General features: G+C 36.3%; 2 protein-coding genes, 1 non-coding gene and 1 pseudogene across 3 annotated transcripts in view; 2 read left to right on the forward strand and 2 right to left on the reverse strand.

Moving 5' to 3' along the window:
* LOC113672781 (uncharacterized) overlaps positions 1–1,187 on the reverse strand; it is a 6,981-nt gene extending 5,794 nt beyond the window's left edge. Inside the window, exon 1 of the transcript XR_016184737.1 lies at positions 171–1,187. This is a non-coding gene — a transcript (uncharacterized LOC113672781). The remainder of the gene's footprint in view (positions 1–170) is intronic.
* Positions 1,188–8,505: 7,318 nt separating this feature from the next.
* LOC149048647 (uncharacterized) lies at positions 8,506–10,016 on the forward strand. The gene is made up of 2 exons (XM_089198759.1): positions 8,506–8,821; positions 9,006–10,016. The coding sequence occupies exons 1-2, from the start codon at positions 8,602–8,604 to the stop codon at positions 9,524–9,526; spliced, it is 741 nt and encodes a 246-aa protein (XP_089054885.1). The 5' UTR covers positions 8,506–8,601; the 3' UTR covers positions 9,527–10,016.
* Positions 10,017–10,569: 553 nt separating this feature from the next.
* On the forward strand, positions 10,570–11,426 carry LOC113678270 (uncharacterized). The gene is given in 6 exon segments (XM_089199514.1): positions 10,570–10,589; positions 10,667–11,040; positions 11,043–11,182; positions 11,184–11,255; positions 11,257–11,338; positions 11,341–11,426. Coding segments are annotated over 6 exon segments (774 nt in total).
* Positions 11,427–13,533: 2,107 nt separating this feature from the next.
* Positions 13,534–18,530, reverse strand: LOC149048648 (uncharacterized; annotated as a pseudogene).
* Between the last annotated feature and the right edge of the window lie 572 nt (positions 18,531–19,102).

Consider the following 19,102-nt stretch of genomic DNA (forward strand, 5'->3'; position numbering starts at 1 on the left):
AACATCTGAAACGGAATGGAACTATTTTGAAAGCCAACAGAGTTTCTTACATGTTAAATAGTTTTCAAAAGTCTCAAGTTGAGAGGCCTTGTCAGGTGCGAATATTGGTCCTTTGATACAGTTTTCCTCTAGTTTTAGCCGAGAATATTTTTGCGCTATTGTTTATTTACCTAAGCTTAAATGCTTCGTACACGAACTCACCTTGTCCTTTCTATGAGGGATCTGTTCCATGCTGGTACAAGAGGGTCCCATGTTTGTGACAAGAACATCACATAGGCTTGCTGGCAAACTGTAATGGTCAGCGAGAGCCTTCTTCAAGTTTGCTAGCGTAAGATCCTCGTAAGGAAACGCCACAAACTCTCTTGGTTGGACTGGCCTAAACGTTTGTTTGTTGTCTGGCTCAGATGCTAAACGTTGTGCGATTAACTCGTGCGGAGCGGAACCAGATTTCTTGCTTTTGCCTTTTCTGCGAGGGTCCGGTCGCTTCCTCTTCGCCTTCATTTCACCGTGCAAACGGTTCTACGTTTGTTGTCGTCTATTCATCTCGATAAAAGGACTTTTTACTGTAGTTTGAATGAGAAAAGTGCAAGCCACAACCCACACATGCACGAGTTACCAATCAGGAAATGTGAGCCGCCCTTCTGAAAGGAGTCCACTGACCTTACCTGTCGCAGGCTATGATAACAATGGGCTGCTTTCGAACATTTCATTTTGGAAACAAATGTCGTGATGTTCCTTCCGGCCCAGCGTTATCATAGTAAACTTAAAATTATTTTGCATTTGTACTAAAGGTTTTTATCTTATTTATTTTTTAAATTATTTTTCACTTTAATTTTAACTTTTATGTATTTTTTAACTTTTAATCTTCCTTTACTTTTTTTTATTGAATTTCTTCAGTAGCTCCTGTTTTCTTTAATGTTTTATTTTAAATTCAACTTTTTTTTTGGATTGCTTTTACTTTTATTTTTTTATTATATTTTTTGCTTGTTTTTATTTATTATTTTTTTTAAATAGGTCATCAATTTTTGTTTTAAATATTTTTGGCCAATTATTTTATTATTATTTTTTAATTTTAGTTCTTTCTTTTTAATTTTTTTATCACATCCGTATGCTTTATTCTCCTTTCTTTTTAAATTAAGGAAGCATCTCCAGCTGGTTTTGCTATGATAACAATGGGCCACCATACACTTCTCACGTGTCAACATTGCTTTCATCCTTTCCTGTTAAAATGGCCGCAAAAAAGCGCTGAATTCTCTTAAAAAATTGTTTTTTTTGGACGTCAAAACAACTCTTTGCCATACATTTCTTTGTAGCAATTTGCATTGTTTGCCCCGTGGCGATCCCAGAACCCTTTGCGCATAGCAGAGGGATCCGATTATTGGCAACTCATTCATTGAATCTGTTTGACATCAAAACAATCTGAAATTCAAACATTAAAAACTTCTTTAACTTCCTAGGTGTAAAAATTAAACAAGTGTGACTACTGTTTTGCTTTTTCTTCAGACTTGTAACGAACCACTTCTAACGTCCAGTGAGTTTTTGCACATTTTTGTAGAATTATTATGTTGAAACTCAGGACAGTTAGCAACTGAAGACATCTTAGCTGATCACTGATCATATTGGCTTGTTCTCAGTACTTGTATGAACCACTAATGAATATTTTAGTCGAAGATGCTTAAATGGACCAACAGGCAGTAGTGCTAGCAGCAATATATCTACACTTTTAGCAGCAGTGGCTTCTGAATCATCTCTGCTATCACTTCCATATTCAAGATGCCTTTTTAAGAACTGGTATTTTGCTACAACTAGAGTGATAGATGAAGGAAATGTCAAATATGAGAGGCACATTACCAGACTTGGAACACTGTTAGATATTGAATGAAAAATAGCAAAACATGGGAATCATAATACCCATCAATGGAAAAGTTAACAAAATCGGGAATTGTGAATTCCCAAGAATAGAAAATAAAGTTATAAAAAACCCAAAGTTGTGCATTTTGAATTCCCATGATGCAAAATTAAGTTATAAGAAGCCAAACTTGTAACTGGTGAATTCCCAAGGATGGGAAATTAAGTTTGAAAAAAAAACACAAACTTGGGAATAGCTAATACCCAACTAAATGGACATTATGAACAGTCTCATTTTCCCAGTCAAAATCAGGTTTGGAATTAGATCGAGTATTTGTAACAACCACAACAAATTATGCAAGGTAAATTCTATGTCAAATCATTTTTTCAATTGCTTTTGCAAGAATTGATTTCGTCTTATCATGTCAACTGATCAATACTTTTATAAAATTGTGAAAGTGCTTTTTAGTTGGGATTAGAACATTAAGGTAAGACAGAGTAAAGTTGTCAATGGGAATTTCGAATGGTGCTGTTATTTTTTAGAGTTGGTTAGCTCTGAAGTCATCACACGGTGTAGAGAATAAATGGACCCATATCATCTCTTATTAGAGGGAAATGTTTATTTCATAGACTTTCTGATGAACTAGAAGTAACGTGTCAAACTTGCGAATTACTGCCACTCAGAATGGTCTTCTGTTCCTGCTGGAGTGCTCATTATAATGGACAATGATCTAAGTGTTCAAGGAGTATCTATGTGGAAATTTGTTGATGACAACACTGTTTTAGAGGGCAAGAGTACGACCAAACAAGTAACATTCAAGCCGCTGTAGACAGTCTTTCCAGACAGTCTCTACTCAATGACTTCCAACTCAACGAAAGTAAATGTGAAGAGATCAGGGTCTATTTTGCAAAGAAGCAGCCTACAAACAACCCTGTAGAATTAAAAGGCAAGCCCCTCGAAGTAGTTTCTAAAATTGTGGGACTGAATACCAGTAATGATCTCAAATGGAATGGACACATCTCCGAATTAGTAAAGAAACCTCTTCCCACCTTTATTGCTTAAGGCAATGAAAGAGATCGAGAGTTGCTCCAAAAGAGCTCATTTTATTCTGCTGTATTTGTATCCGGTTGCTTCTGGAATATGCTTGTCAATTTTTCCACCATGCACTACCAGCCTACCTGGACGACGATTTGGAACGTCTAGAAAGGCGCACTCTTTGGATTATTTACCCCTACTTTGTCCTGTGCTGAAGCCCTCAGGGTGTCAGGATTACCTACACTATTTAAAAGAAGAGAAGAAATCTCCTGAAACTCTTCATCGAGATCTTTACAAATAAGGAACACAAATTGCATTCACTTTTGCCAGAAGTGAACATATATACTTACACCCTTAGGAACCAAAGACTATATAAATGATCAAGATGTAGGACTGAATGTTGCAAGAACTATTTTATTCTAAGTCATGCTTTAAATAACTAGATATTTAATTAATTGCATTCATATTTTTAATTATGTATAATATTATAGGATCTTTATAGTTTTCTTATTGTATTTATAGATATATATTTATATATATTAGTAATTGTAAGTTAGACTTAATTCAGCCTATGGCTGCTATGTTCCTTGTCAATAAAACTATCTATCTATCTAGATTATACAAACCAAAGATCGATAATTGTCCTGTAAGTTGAATTTTAAGATTAACCTTAAGCTGCAAATGGGTTCATTCCTGCCATAACATTATCATTTATAATGTCATTGTCTGTTTAAGTTGAATTGGTAGAAAAAGATAACCTGAAGTGAATGTTGTTGCATTCACAAATTCAGGTTTAAATTCACAGAATTAATCATAAACTTATCTCTAACTGTATTTCAGTGAGTGACGAGCAGCCATTTTTAGCTCATTCATGCTGAAAGCAATGAATGAGGTATCGTGGTGGAGCAGATGGTGATGGAAGTTGTCAAACGTGGATGAAAGTTGTATTTTGTGGACGGAAGTTGCTATGTGGAAGAGCTCCCAAGGAAAAGCACAATGATTTCTTACCAATATGGCTGCCTATGATGCTCTTCGTTGTGGTCACAGTGCATGTTGAAATGAACCCGCTATGGGTCCCCTAGGTGTGAACATTTTGGCTTTTCGATTCAAGATGAATCTTAAGAAGTTCGGAAATGTGATTTGAGGTTATTATTTTCGTTAACCCATACAAGCATATGATTTTATTTCTTTCCACGTGAGTTTCTGAGCTTCATCTAAATTAATTCTGAATTTCACTAGGAGGGGAGGGGTGGCATATGAGACTAATTCCGTTCACAGTCAACATACAGCCCAAACACCAATCATAGCAGCCAAGATAGTCTCATTAAAATCTTTCTTCGGGCTCCAATAATCTACTCAAAATGGAACATGAGAGCATGCCTTTCTTTGCACTAGCATCCTGTCTTGCAACATTTTCTCCATGGGCATTCACAAAAGTCCAACCCAACATTTTAAGTCTTTTCGGTTTTTTCTTCTTTTTTTTTTGCTTTCCTTTTTCTCCCATTCTTGTCATTTTGCTGCAGTTGCCAACTTTATACTGAGCTTGCTTTCAGTTCAAGAATTTTCGAGGAAGCTTCGTCAAGGGATGAAGAGGAAGTTCTGAACTTATCACTCTAATTTCTAATTAAGCATTTCTGTATATATTTCAAACTAAGGCAGGAACAGCAGGTCCTTAAATCAGCTCATTACACTGCATAGTGGTTTGTAAAAAATCTTTGTTATTGTGTTTAATAATTAAATACAGTTTATTACGTGATTTCTTGAAATTGAAATTCACATAGCATAAAAAAATTATTATATTTATATTATTTATTTTATTATTTCATATTATTTATTAAGAATACATTATATTTTGAGAAAAGTCCAAAACTGTTGAAAGCAAAGGAAGCTCACCTCTGGGTGAAAGAGCATTCATTTGGGTAAAAAGGAAGCAGCTTCCTTTCTTTTAATCTATTTGATTGAACTCCGTATTCATTAAGAACCACCCTATAGCACAGCTCAATAGATTTCGCGGAGACCTTTCCCAATCTTTGCTGTTCTGCCTTGACCACCCTTCCCTTTTGTATTTCTCCCTGTCTATTATGTGTAATTTGCAAATGGTAATATAATCCCTCAAAGTGTTGCGAGGGATGCCAAATTGCCTCATGGCTTCTGTTAACGAGCACTGTTTCCCGACCATAATATCAAGAACTGCCTGGTATCTCTGATGGATCCCTTGCAAATTGGATCCTGTAATTAATCCTGAAATACAATGAGAGAAATTCAGTATCAGTATAAACAGATATTTGTTATTTAAAAAAAGAGCAGTTACTTTGTGAGGTCTATCATCTCACAACAGTACGACCAAGAAATAAATAGGTGTGATGCTGATCGTGTTTGATCGGTGGAAAAGAAGTTGAATTTTTTAAATACAAGTAACGTAAAGGTGGTGTAGTGAGAATTATCCCATCTTTCATTTCACCGCTGCAATAAACAAAAAGTTTCCATTCATATTGGAAATGGTTGCTAAAATATGTAATACATTCCCTTCAAGTTCGCGTGGCCACTTTATTTGATCAAAATAAAAAGGCAAGGGATAATGTCAAATCGATCATGGAGGGGGGGAGAGGTAAAGGGTAGTTTTATGACTTCATGCTTGGCCATTTTTGTGGAGTTCAAATCGTGATTAGGGGGTGGGAAGCTAAGCGAGTTGGTATGTACCTGGATACTCTGACGAAATGCTGCCAATTCGCCTGTTATTAAGAGTGACAACTGTTTTATAGTTTTGCACGCTAACATTGAAATCAAGGGACCACATTTGGCATCTGGGCAACCAAGGTAGATTCATGTTCACCGTACTCGAATAGCAATTTAAGTACCATTTCATATCAACTTTGGATCAACAAGCTCAAAATGCGGTCAGCTGTATTCAAGGTCAATCCAATTACATCATGCTTGATCAAAAAGACGAGCTCAACGAACTCCATCTGGTCTTATTGAGCTTGGTTTTCCTCATTTTCCATTGAGCACGGTTTGCCTCGCATTCTATTGGTTTCATATTGAGCTCAGTGTAACCTTCATTCATCCAGTAAATGAGAGGTAATCTGGTATTAAGACTTGGAGGGAGCATGAGATGAGCTAGAGTGGCCATGTTTCTGGCAAACTTTTCGAGTTTAGTTCATGAATTCGGGACTTTAAGAAGTATGTTTTTGGTCGAATTCGAAAAAGAAAACACAAGAGCAGCAAAGAATGATTTAATGTTGCTAAGGAGATGAAGGAAATGACACCAGGTGAGCATTGGCACTTTGTAGTACATTGTTTAACGGGATGGTGTTTGTTCCAACTTGCTGGTTCATAGTTTTTAGTAACATTTTGTTCAGTTTCAAACTTAAGCTCAATCCTGAAGTGTACATTTCTCAGCTATTTAAATCTCAGTAGTGTAATATGAAAGTCTCCCTCCATTTTTCCAACCCCAAGTAGTATATATGACAGCAAGCAACAATATATTCTATTTTTATTATATAAATTCAATACACTTTCATGTTTCTATTTTAATTGGTTGTTTGTAATTAGGAAAAGGAAGAGAACTCTAATGAAATATGAAAATCTTTTGGAGAATGTGACAAAAAAGTCGGAAAAGAAATGTTTGTATTGAGTTGAGATTGGTTGAGAATTCATGTTCTCTAAGACCTAGATAAAGGTAAATAATGCAGTTTAGAAAAAGACTTGATTAGAACTGTATCAGACTAGGTTTTGAGCATGAATGGTGAACACTTACACTTGGTTGTAAGTTATATTATTTTAATAAATAAGCCATCAAGGCGGTAAGATTGAAATATTTCCATAAAACAATTAAACAAACAAACAAACAGACAAGCTTCTCCAGCAAGGCCGACAAATGGTATTGTGCAGCAGTTTGTGCTGTAAAAAATGCATTTCAGTATTAAGGCATAACAGATGCAGGTCCTCTTAATAATTATCTCTAGCTTTTGTTAATGTGGCCTTTCAACTATGGTTTGCACTAAAGAAAACAAAACGAAACAGCCTCACTTATGTGTAGCTGCCTGCAGACATCCGAATTAGTGGAAGTGGGCTAAAACAAAAATAACATTTTCCATCTCTTGCAAGCAAATAGTAACTATACTTAATATATACATTATCAAAGAGCATGGTGGATCTACAACATTTCATGAAATTTAAGAAAGTGTGGTGGGCTACTATAATTGTTAAAAGAAGCTAAATTTTGAAATATAAAATTAACATACAGTTCAAGCTGTATTTGTTTCACTCATTCTATTCAGATATTGCATAACACAATCACACTGTGATATTATTGATACCAGTGAGAGAAGAGTATTTTTGAATCCAGACTGATTAAATGTTAGCTAGATGAAGACAGATTTTGTTAAAAGTGAGTAATTTTCAGGAATTGGTTTGATAGTTGGGAGCAAAGAGGTTTCCGTCATTAAAAGGTCTTAAAATGTTCAATTCAGTTATTAATGTGTTGATAGATCCACCAATCTAATTAACTGTAAAAGCTATTAAACAACTGCAACAGTTCACTTTTAACAAAATAATCAATGCTTGTTGATCTAATCTTGGTTTTTAAACGGCCTAACCTAGCCCTCTTTATAGACTGTAAAAACCATATTCTTAAATTGCAGTCATGACAAAAGAACACAAGCAAGACATCATGGGCTGTACAGTTAGACATAATAAAAAAGCTAGTTCACTTTTTAGCTGAGTCGAACATTTAATGACCTGTTAATGAAATTAATACAAGTTGAGATAGTGAATAATAATTTAAGTAATATCAAGTCTGCCTTTTTGGTCATTCTCACTTCCAGGTACCATCTCAATCCTTCAAAAAAAAAATCAATGTATTTAGAAATCATAACATCGTTCCACTAATAATAGTTGTAACTCTCTTGTCAGCATGTTTGATTTTTTCCCTGACAGACTTTTGATTGAAAGCTTTTTACTGTTGCACACATTACATAAAGAATTTAAATTTGTGTTAAATGCTACAGCATTTATCTGTATTACACATTTACACTCTGTGTACTCATAATCTTACCAAATTTCTCTTATGTTGAAGGGTCCCTTTTTTGCCCTCTTTCTTTTGGCTGTTTTCCTCCTGGCCCTCCTTTTCTTTGTACCCTCTTCTTTTCCTTCAATTTCTATCTCCTTTGATTTGAATTGTGCCTCCCCCAAACTCACCGATGTCTCTTTGGGTTTTCTAACAGAAAACGTAAACAGCAGTCACCTTTAACAACTTCGTATCCGAAGCATAAAACACTACTACTTCAACGCTATCATCGGACGGAAGTGGACCACCATCACCGTTGCCTTTGGATGCTTCACCACCGCTTTCTGCTGACTGCAGTCTATTATCTTCATCACCCTCGGCCTCTACACCACCGCTATCAGTCTTCAGTGGACAACCATCACTGTCAGCTTCAGCTACTACATCACCGTCATCAGCCTCCACGTCGTTAGCCAGTACGATACAAACGACTTGTTCAACTGCCCTACCACCATTTGATCATGTGTTCTCTTCTGCTTGTCCAAGGGAAGAAATATTGACATGTAAACTTCCTGCTGTTGATTGCAGTGTAACCGTGCAAGAAAATGTGCTGGTGAGAGTACCGGACAATTTCGAATACACTAACGTCACAACACTCCAGAAACGTCCTCCAGCATGCGTAGTAAATGATGCTGTTTCTCTTATCAGAGAAATGAGGAAGGAAGTTGACGATAAAGCATTTATCGACTTAGAAGACAACGATGTAAATGCGGGCGTGTCAATTGGAAAACTTGGCGTTTTCTCAAGAGCTGGTCTGGGACAGCTTGAATGGCTAGCAGAGGTTGCCGAAATGCAGTGCAATTCGCAAGAAGAGGAAAGGTGGCTGATGCACTCTACAGACAAGTTAGACGATGAAACAAGACACAAAATACGTAATTTGCTATATAAATTTCCTCTGAATCATTTCGTCGCAAAGGAAGGCAAATATTCTGTAAATGTACGGGGGTTCAGCAAACTTGCTCTAGAATGTTACATTGACGACACTGTAATTGACACAGCAAATTTCCAGATTGCAGCATAAATGTGATTTAAACGAGTCTTTACTCTGTCTTCCAGCGCACACTATTACCTGGCTCAACACTGGAGAGAGAAGCTTCATCCGGAAATGTTTTGAAGAAATGTTGCAAAATGTCAAGCCTGGCTTATTAAGCTTGGTATTGGTTCCGGTAAACATGGACAATGTACATTGGGGACTAATGGTCCTCGATGTAAAAAACAAAGAAGCGTATTTTGGTGATGGCCTTGGATATTCTTTCTCCAACACTTCTTATGTCTTTCTTATTATGAGTGAGCTTCAGTCCAAGTTTCCAGACTGCGATGACTTTTCTCTGGATGACTGGCATAATGTAAAAACATTCAAAAGGTTTGAAATGCCGAGACAACCAACAGATGGCCAGCTAATTGGAAGCGGCAGTTGTGGCGTTGGGTTTATTCTAGCGGCCCTTGATTTTATGACCTCTTCACAACCTCAAGTTGTTTCACGGTCGTGGAACTTCAGTTGCTTGCAGGTAGTTTGTTCTCTTCGAAGCCATGAGCCAGCTACAAGTTTGGCCAAAACGTTTGAGACACTGCCGTGAAAAGAGAAATTTTCTTTACGCTCCTTTCTCCAATTCACTAATTATCAGTAATTCTTACCATTAAACTTTTGTATCTTTTAATAAGTTGAAAATGTTCGGCTACTTCCATGTTAAGCAGCAAGACTCTCAGCAAAAACCTTATTCCAAAATTTTCCCTTTCAGTGAATCGCAATGGAACATAGTAGCTTCAAATTTATGACGTCAGGTTTATGACGTAATTTTATAACATACTATTTACACTGGAAAAATCAAATGTACAGCTGTAAAGCTAAAGATGACATGAGAATGTCGTGCAAATTTAAAAATGTTACTTTTTTAACTTTTTGTTACTCTGTTGTTTTACCACTGTTTAATTTTAACGTCAGAGTACTTTTCAATCACCAAATGTTGTCAAATAAGTTGTATAACTAAGTTTTGATTTGTTTAGCGGCCAGTGGATGGTTTTCTTTACAAAAATTGTCTTCCTTACGATAAAATAAATATAGCAAGATTCGCTGTTACCACGTGATAGTTCTTATTAAAACAGTTTCTCCACTCGCGCGTTGACAATTTGTTTAATTCTCTATTTAATGTGTTAATTTGGTAAACAGGATCATTATGGGAGATAAATAAGTTTGTATCATCAGCAAACAAGATTGCATCAAGCAGGGAAGCATTGTTCAAATCATTAACATACAGGATAAAAAATAAGGGACCAAGAATAGAACCTTGAGGCACCCCACACGCGTGTGAAAGGTTGCCTCAGTGGGAACTTTAGCATCATATAGTGGGTGGGGGAGACTACCGCGAGCGGGCTTTGGATGTGTCCTATTTCAGTCGTGTACTGGTTGAAATAAAAAAAAATGCAGTATAATAGACGGCTGGCTTTTAAAATAGACTGATTTAGCATGAAGACGCGGCCTTCGTTTAGGACGTCGAGCTCGGTATAAGGGCTTGGTACCGAGTGAAATTCCCGCGTCCTGAGGTTCTGGCGTCGCGTTGTGGACGTAAAACCAAGCAGTTTGCCGTCTTGTCGAGAACGTAAACTTCAACTCGCCTCAACGATGGAGAGTGCACCAAAAAAGTAAGTAAATTAATTGATTTATGTGGCAAACAAAATTTTTGAAGTCTCTTAAGTATTAATTCGTCCCTTTTTGTTAGAGTTGTGATGAGCTGGACGGAAGAAAAGGATGTTTTACTCATGAGAGAAATGGCCGCTCAAGGGATTTTTCAATTCAAGTCTGGAAGCCGAGAAAGAGGCACTGTTTGGCAAGCTATCGCCAAAAATCTGAATGGTCACAAAGATCTCTTTCATTCTGTCACTTCGAGAGGTGTTAGAGACAGATTTACTCTGATTTTAAGAAGGTATAAGGCGAAAAATGCCGAAGAACTAAAAAGTACCGGCGAAGGTAGGGAAGACGAACTAAGCGAATGCGATTTACTACTAGAAGAGTTAACTCACTTAAGTGAAGAGTCTGACAAGAAAGCTAATGCAGAAGCCGAAAGTGCCAAAGAAAAAATCAGTGCAGAAAGGAATTGGCTCTTGATATAAGGAAAAGAGCAACGGAAACAATGGGCTAAACTTCAAAAAGAACAAAATCTGATGAGCTCCAGGACGACGAAATCAAGGAAAGAAAGAAACGAAGAACTGGAGGGGACACCTTAGCGTGGCTGGAAAAAAAAAGCGGACCGAGATTTGAAGTACAAAGAGCTCCAGCTTGAAGAGCAAAGAAAAGAAAGAGAGTTCCAGCAAAGAAAAAAGGAAAGAGCAGATGGAGCTTATACAGAAGCAACTTCAAACGCAAGGAGAAAGCCAAAAGCAACAGCAACAACAATGATGCTCATGCAGCAGATGATGAGTATTATGCAACAGCAGCAACAACAGCTTCAGCTTTTCACTTCAAAACAGGATAAAGACTAAACTTCAATTTACTTCTGCTTATGCATTGTTAAAAATAAAGTTTGAAATGATGTTTGCATTATGGTTAGTACCATTATAACAAAATTTTATCTTTTGTTTTTGAGAGAAGGTACAACATTGTTTACTCTTCGAAAATTTTGTTTAACTGTTTGAGAGCTCGTTTTAGTCATAAACTGGGGTGAAATAATCCTCTTAAAGGAGTGTTACTTTTGATTTAACTCTCATCATTTAGTTGAAATTACCTTTTCACGTCATTTATAATTGTTACTTGGTTATGCATAATTTAATATAGGGTGTTTTATCATTGAATGCATCAATTAAAGAATACAATGACAATGATATTTATTTTTATTCCACATTGCTTGAATACTATGTTGCACAAAATGGTGTGGAAAGCTAAGACTATTTCTCACAATGTATATATAAAACAATTTAAACAACAATGATTACACTTTTCACTACTTAAAAAGACCTGGCTATCAGCAGTGTCCCAGTGTATCTTTACATCCAAACACAGTTATCTATAATGAAAATAACCTTTGAATAACATTAACCATCAGAAATATCGTAAATAACACTCGTGTATATTTTACCAGAAATAAGTTAGAAGGTCTGGGGAGTCAACACCAAAATAATCCGAAATGATGTTCCCATATAGGTATGTGTGGATGTGTGGGCATTTTGAAGAATTCCACAAACCAGGTACATTTTGCCAATAGGGCTAAGGCCAATCTTTAGCTGTTTTTGGAACTCAACAAGCTTGTAGTAATTTGAAATGCAGCCAAACATCCATTCTACAGCTACTCTGACTTTACTCATATGATCATTGAATCTTGCCATCTGTGGGGTGAGGGGAACATTTCTAAATGGAGCTTGTAAATGGATGCCTAAAGGATATGCTGGGTCGCCGTACAAACATAACGGCCTCCCATCATTTGCCCATCACAGGAAAAAATTTCAAAAAAACATCCAGGTTTTTTTGCTAATTCCCATTTTTAGAAAAAACACATTAATGGGAAAAAGAGCGATTTCCAATTTTTCTACTGAAATAACATTAATGTGTTTTTTGAATTTAAGTGTTTTTTAAGCAATTAACATTAAGACTGGGAAAAATCATGGATGGTTTTACATTGAAATCCATTTATGGGATTTTAGGGAACTTAAAACATTATTGTGATTTATAAAAACCATGAATGTGTATAACATAGGACCATTATTGGTATATTTATTTCCCATCAATGCGTACGTCAATAACCATTCATGTTATGCTATTTGACATTAATGGAATATAACATAAGCCTAAACCATTAATGTGTAAGGCTAAAACCATCAGTGGTTTATTATTTAGACCATTAATGGGATAGAGCTTCAGTTAAAAACCATTAATGTAAGATTGGAAACATGAATGTTTTCTTTCAAGGAACTTAAAACATTGATGTAATTTATAAAACCATGAATGTATATGACACTGGACCATTATTGGTTTATCTATTTCCCATCAATTGTGTTCTCTAATAACCATTTATTTTACATAAATGGAATATATGACGTAAGCCAAGCTGCATGCACAAATTATATTAAATAAATGTGTAAGGCTAAAACCATCACTGTTTTTTTTATAATTTTAGAGGAGTTTCAGTTAAAGACCATTAATGTAAGATTGAAAATTAAACGTCAATTTTTTTTAATGTCATTAACAAAACGGTCTGTGTATTTTAATCATTTCCCATCAAATTATGAATCTAATTAGATACTTGCGTTTAATTAATTTCTCATTAACGGAATACAATCTACAGCATCAGTTGTTAACAGCAATAATGTAAGTTAAAAACTCCAAATTATGTTTTTTACTTTTAGCCATAAATGGGATACCACATCAGCTAATAAAATAAAATAAAATGCAATATCAACTATCAGTGGTTTCTTGTGACTTGTGTCTTAGTAAACCATAAATAATTGAGACTTGCATTTGCGTTTTGATGTTGGCTGATTTATTGTTTTATCTTTATAAAACATCATCATAACGTTTCATACCAGTAATCAAAATAATGAATCACCGATGATAAAAACAGCTTAGCATCTCAGGGTGTTCTAAAGTGTTTGTCCATTAATAATCAACTGGCACCATTTCCCATATGTCCTCATTCCGGTCTCCATCAGCATTATGAAGTAAAGTGTTCCAGGAAACTTTATCACTGGCTAAACGAGGATTTCTTTCTGGGGAATACATAGCAATAACAGACCCATATACATCTTCCCTCTCTCCAACCTTGTTGTAGTACAGAACTTTGGCAATTTGGTGATTTGCATCAACACTTAACACCCTTCCAAACCATGGCTGGGGATCAGTTCCGTTGATGAAAACCATCTCTCCTTCCTTTGGGTACAATGGTACTACCACATCGTTTGGAGACAGTGGCATGCTCTTCCTCATAAAATCGACAACAATTGATTCTAAAGGCTCAGAAGGATTAGGAAAAACTATAGCCTTTCTCAAAATACTTGGCGCCGGTACAATAATCTTCTGAGAAAGACTCCCATGGCATAAAATGGGAAAGCCAGTACTTGCAAATGTTACTAGTTTACCATTATCATCTTGTTTAGTTGGAAGTAACTGGCCTTGAATAAACTTGTGGTATTCTCCTTCAATCTCAAGACCTAGAAATTTTTCTACCAAAACAACTGATTGGACATTGTTCATGTTAAGAAAAACATGTTCTCCTGTCCTGTACAATAGGCCCTGACCTTGAATACCTTGTTGTGGTAAAAGAAGACTTCTGTAAGCCAAAGGTATTTCCGGAACAAGAACTTCACCACTTGATGTACTTGACCCAGTAAACTTTGATTTGATGAGATCCACATCCTGTTTTGACAGCTGGACTTCATTTCTCTCAGACCCACCAACAAGAATTCCCTTTTTGCTGTAGTTCTCATGACGAGGTGAGGTTTTGGCAATGTCACTTAAGTGTCTTGCTCCTTCCAAACTGGTGGCACTCATCTAGAAAAAAAGTTAATATTTTTCTCAGTCAGATTGTAGCTTAACATAATTATAAGAACTAAAGTTAATTTGGCTAAAGATCACTGTATGAATTATCACTGACATGAGAACAAGAAATAGAACGGAGGGTTTAAAGTTTTGTGTAGTTTTTCTTCCATACAAAAGCTAACTTTAACTTTTCAAATTTTTAAATCACCGTGGAAATCATCTTTTTTTTTTTGGCTTAGCTTAACAATATTATTTGTAGTCCTAACCTTTCTTTAGGATTCATTTACATGCCTTAAGTATTAGTGGACTGCATAACAATGGAGTTACACTTATATCATTTAATGTAATGTCTACAACAAACTAATGGCTTCATGACTGAGTCTGTAATTACTGTATGTAAAGTTAAGGCAGCCCAGGAATTCCTTTTTGTTCACAATTATATTCTGAAATGTAACTACATTATGGCGACTTTCAGTGTAAAAATTTACATGTACAATGCAGTGATGGCATTTTATGGCAACTAACAACTTTTCAAATACCTTTTCCAGGCAGAACTTGTACTGTTTGGGCTGGTCCTTGATGCTAGAGGAGAGATGTTGAAGCAATTCACGTCGTGCTTCTTTTTTGGCATAGGTGCATTCAATGTTCTTAAAGTTGGACTTTGTTGTAACATACCTCCGCACTGCCCTTTCAAATGGAAAACACCAGTAGTTGTCAGGGTGTGAAAACCGCATAGCATCGTCAGGAATATGAAGAAGGTTGTGCTCAGTGACTGTACATGAAGTCAGACCCCTATGCTCTTCAGTAAGCACTAAGTAGCGTTGAGCTAACTTGGAGAAAAGATGAACATCATCGAGCACCCATCCATCCCGTTTACAGAAGACAAGTTCTGTCATCCTGACAGTAAGTTGCCAAATGTGATAATCCATATCTTCTAAGAGGTCAGCAAATAAGATGTTAATGACAAAAGAATAAATTCTTGTTTATTACAGACCTGCAGTCCAAGGAAAGAAGCGTAGACGTTGGTCAACTAATTTACTGTCAATCTTCTCAAGAGTGATGAAGCTTTTGAGTTGTGTTTCTATGACATTTGAAGGGAGGTTATGCATAGTGTCATAGACAAGATCCTTGAAAATGTCAAATCCATAAAGTTTGTGCAGTCGATAAAGGACGCTTAATCCAGTATAACCACTGTTCCTGCTTTTTTCTGCCCGAACAGTTTTGCGGTCTTCCTCATTTATATCTTTCATCGTTTTCAAGTCTTCTTCCAGCTTTCGCTCCTCCCATGCAAATCTGGCGTGGTACCGATTATTAACATAATAGTATGTGCTTCCACCCTCTGGATTGATAGTACCTATTGAATAAAATGGACTTTTATTTCAGACAAGATACTGACCAAAAACCAATGTGAATAAAGAAATGACAGCATATTACCAATTTTTTCTTCAGAAATATGATAAACCATTTTGCTTTGAATTCATTCTTACTCACCAGCTGGTATTTAATTATTTTGCAATATGCAATTATATGCACAGCATTTTCTAGAAACATTATTTTACAAAAATACAATAAACACAAGTGTACATAAAAAAAACACGATATTTTATTAACCTATCAGAATTTTTGCCAAAAATTAAACAATATCATTACTTTTACATTAATTATTACTACTGAAAAGACTAATTCAGATTAATGTTAGAATAATTTCAGTAGAGTGCTACACTGTAAATCATACATGAATAAATTGTGTCTAATTTACCTTTTAGTTTGTCTCTACGGCATGGTAATATACCATGTTTGATGAACTTCCCTACTTCGTGTTGTGCAGGATAGTCACCTGTCCATAGCAGAATCAAGATGCGCAAGATGATCCTTCCTGCCGGAAGACCAGGAAATGACTCAACATAGTCAACTTCAAGACCTGAAAAAAAAATGCATGTTTAAAGAAGTTGCTATTGCACACGCATGCAAGTTTTGGTTAATTAATTAAATTATTCAAATGAAATTTGGTCTTGACTATTTTTTTCTAGTTTTTTTGAAACTAAAACAAATTAGAATAGAAGTGGTCTGCATGGTTTCCAGTACATGTGCATGTATATTAAATAAATGTATAGTTATGATAAATGACTACCTGTACTGAATACTGGTAGATAAATGTTATAATAGAAACTGGGTGTGCCATCAATGGCTTATCAGACGTTATATTGCAACTTGGATTCATACCATCGATAAAGATGTCTTCGATGTCACTGATGAGAGGATGCAAGAAGGGATCCAGTGAGCAAGACCGACTTTTGGGTAGCTGGTAAGAAGGTACAAAACCTACTACATATATCTGATCAGTACTGCATCGCTCAGCTTTAGCCATGTTTGCAATGGTCACTTCTATTGCACCTGCAAATACCATATTGAAACATTCAATACTCATGTCTGTTAAAGTGATATTTTAGAATCAATCAAGCGGGCTCTAACTAAAAGGTATAAATGAATGGATCAATTAATTTTGTATCCCAAAGATGTAGCCACATTTACCAAGAAGTTTTATAAATTGTAGATGTGACAGAAATTGATAGGAACAACTCTTTATAAGTATTGGCCGGTGGTAAAAGGGTATAGGGTTAGGCCGGGTTCAAGAACTTTCGCAGCACATGTACACCCCTATCCAAAATTTTCAGGAGTACCCCCCCCCCGGAAAACGCTAAAGGAAGAACATAAAAATTGTTAAATAGAAATTATAATTACCACAACTATGTGCTCCAGGGTATCCGAAAGGTTGCCATCCGTCCCAGTGCCCAATAAGAGCAATGTTGCGGGGGTCACCTGTGGCATAGGATGGTGTTTGCTCCCACCTTGTTCCACATTCAGGACATGTGATTTCATACCTTCCATCTTCTTGGGGACACTCCTTCATTTCATCGACACTAATTATGTTGGTACAGAATTTACATTTCACAGGAAGCATCCATTCAGAATCTGGTTTCCAGAACCAACTGAGTTCATTAAATCTTTCACCATCCCATATCTCTTTTAGTGTAAAGTTTGCACCTTCGCCTTCAATCCAGTGATCTTTCTCTCTCCAGTGGGCCATCATTTTCTTACACATATCACGGTTAGCACACCACAGTTAAACTTTGTCAGAGATACCCAGGTAATAATATTTAATTTTTCCTGCCTTACCACAATGTCTGCACGTTTCGTCTGCCTTTTCCATGACATACCACTGTGCATAGTGGCTCTCGTCCAGGCAAACATAAAGTTCTCTTGGGGCTTTGTATCCACAGTTTTTGAGAACTGATTGACTCTCTTGCCAATTTCTTAGCCATCTTTCCTCTAATTTTCTGTCATTTCGACAAAACAACTCCTTAGAAAATTGGAGAATGTCTTCAAAATCTGAGATGGATCCACTCATTTGATCCACTAAATTCAAAGACTTTAGTATAGCAATTGTAATTTCAATATCATCATGATCAATTTCGTTGTTATCAGTAGTGTCTGACGCCATTGAGTCAGGTGAGCATGGACTGCTACATAAATTTTGTGCACTAGTTTGGTTCTCAGAAAGAACACTACAGTGATCATGAGTGAGGTTATCATCACCAGACGGTGGTAAGATACACTCATCAATGCCAGAGTCATTATTAGTGTCACCAGGATCTTCCACTCTGTTTGAAAATAAAAATATATCTAGAGTTCATGGGCTGAAGCAAACTTCTTCATATTGTAATTCATCTAGCAAGGTGTGTTTCTAGTGTTGCTGATTACAATATTTAATCTGACAGCTGAATTTGAAAGTCTAAATAATTGTTACATAGGTGCAAGAGAACGAACACTTTATTTCATAAAGCACAATATATTATGGCTTAACGTCAAATCAAATAATATTTACAGTAATTAGCTTGTTCTCACCTGTCCACCACAATATCAGCTATTTCTTGTTGTTGTTGCTGCCAGTGAGAATGCTCTACTGAACGTGCAACTGCAGCACCATTACACTTGGAACAACGACAATGTACATGTCTGGATTTTAGCTCTGAACAGTTGCAGCAGACGATATCATCTCTCGTCCAAGCAACAGCCTCATCATCAATTCGTCGTCTTTTATTACTATCAGTTTCCATGATTTTGAGTGCGAAAAAATCGAGCGAAAATCACAAAGCGCCAAATTTCCCGCGCAACGATTTCTTGCACCAATCACATCCCTGCATATCCACGTCCAGCCAATCATGTCGCAGTATGTCAATCCCCCCCGCGTAACTCCCCGCTGTACATTGTTTAGCAGGGCGCGCTGCGAAGACTACTTCTGTCTTTCTGTCGATTGATGTCGAGGGCTGTTATACAAATTGGGAAGCTATTAGGTCTTTAGTTCTACGAATAAATCGTGACATAACGAACGCCGAAAAACCAGTGGAAGAAATGGATGTTCGTGAAGTGTTCATTTTAATAGAAAAGCACTTCAATACTGAAGTAGCGGAAAAGTTCGAAGGTACGTTCAACAAGTGTCAGAATCGATTTGTAGATTTCGTCACTGAATCTTACACATGTATTTTACAGTGAATTGAAATGGCCTAAATTCCCTTTATTTATTGTCTGTTATACTATTTTAACTTACCGTGATAAAGCTGGAAGGATTTTTAACAATTTCTCACAGTGAACACAGAATTTGTCATTTCGGGAACTGATTTTGCATTGC

The sequence above is a fragment of the Pocillopora damicornis genome, chromosome 3, assembly GCF_964200805.1.
Source record: "Pocillopora damicornis chromosome 3, jaPocDami1.2, whole genome shotgun sequence".
Classification (NCBI taxonomy): Eukaryota; Metazoa; Cnidaria; class Anthozoa; order Scleractinia; family Pocilloporidae; genus Pocillopora; species Pocillopora damicornis.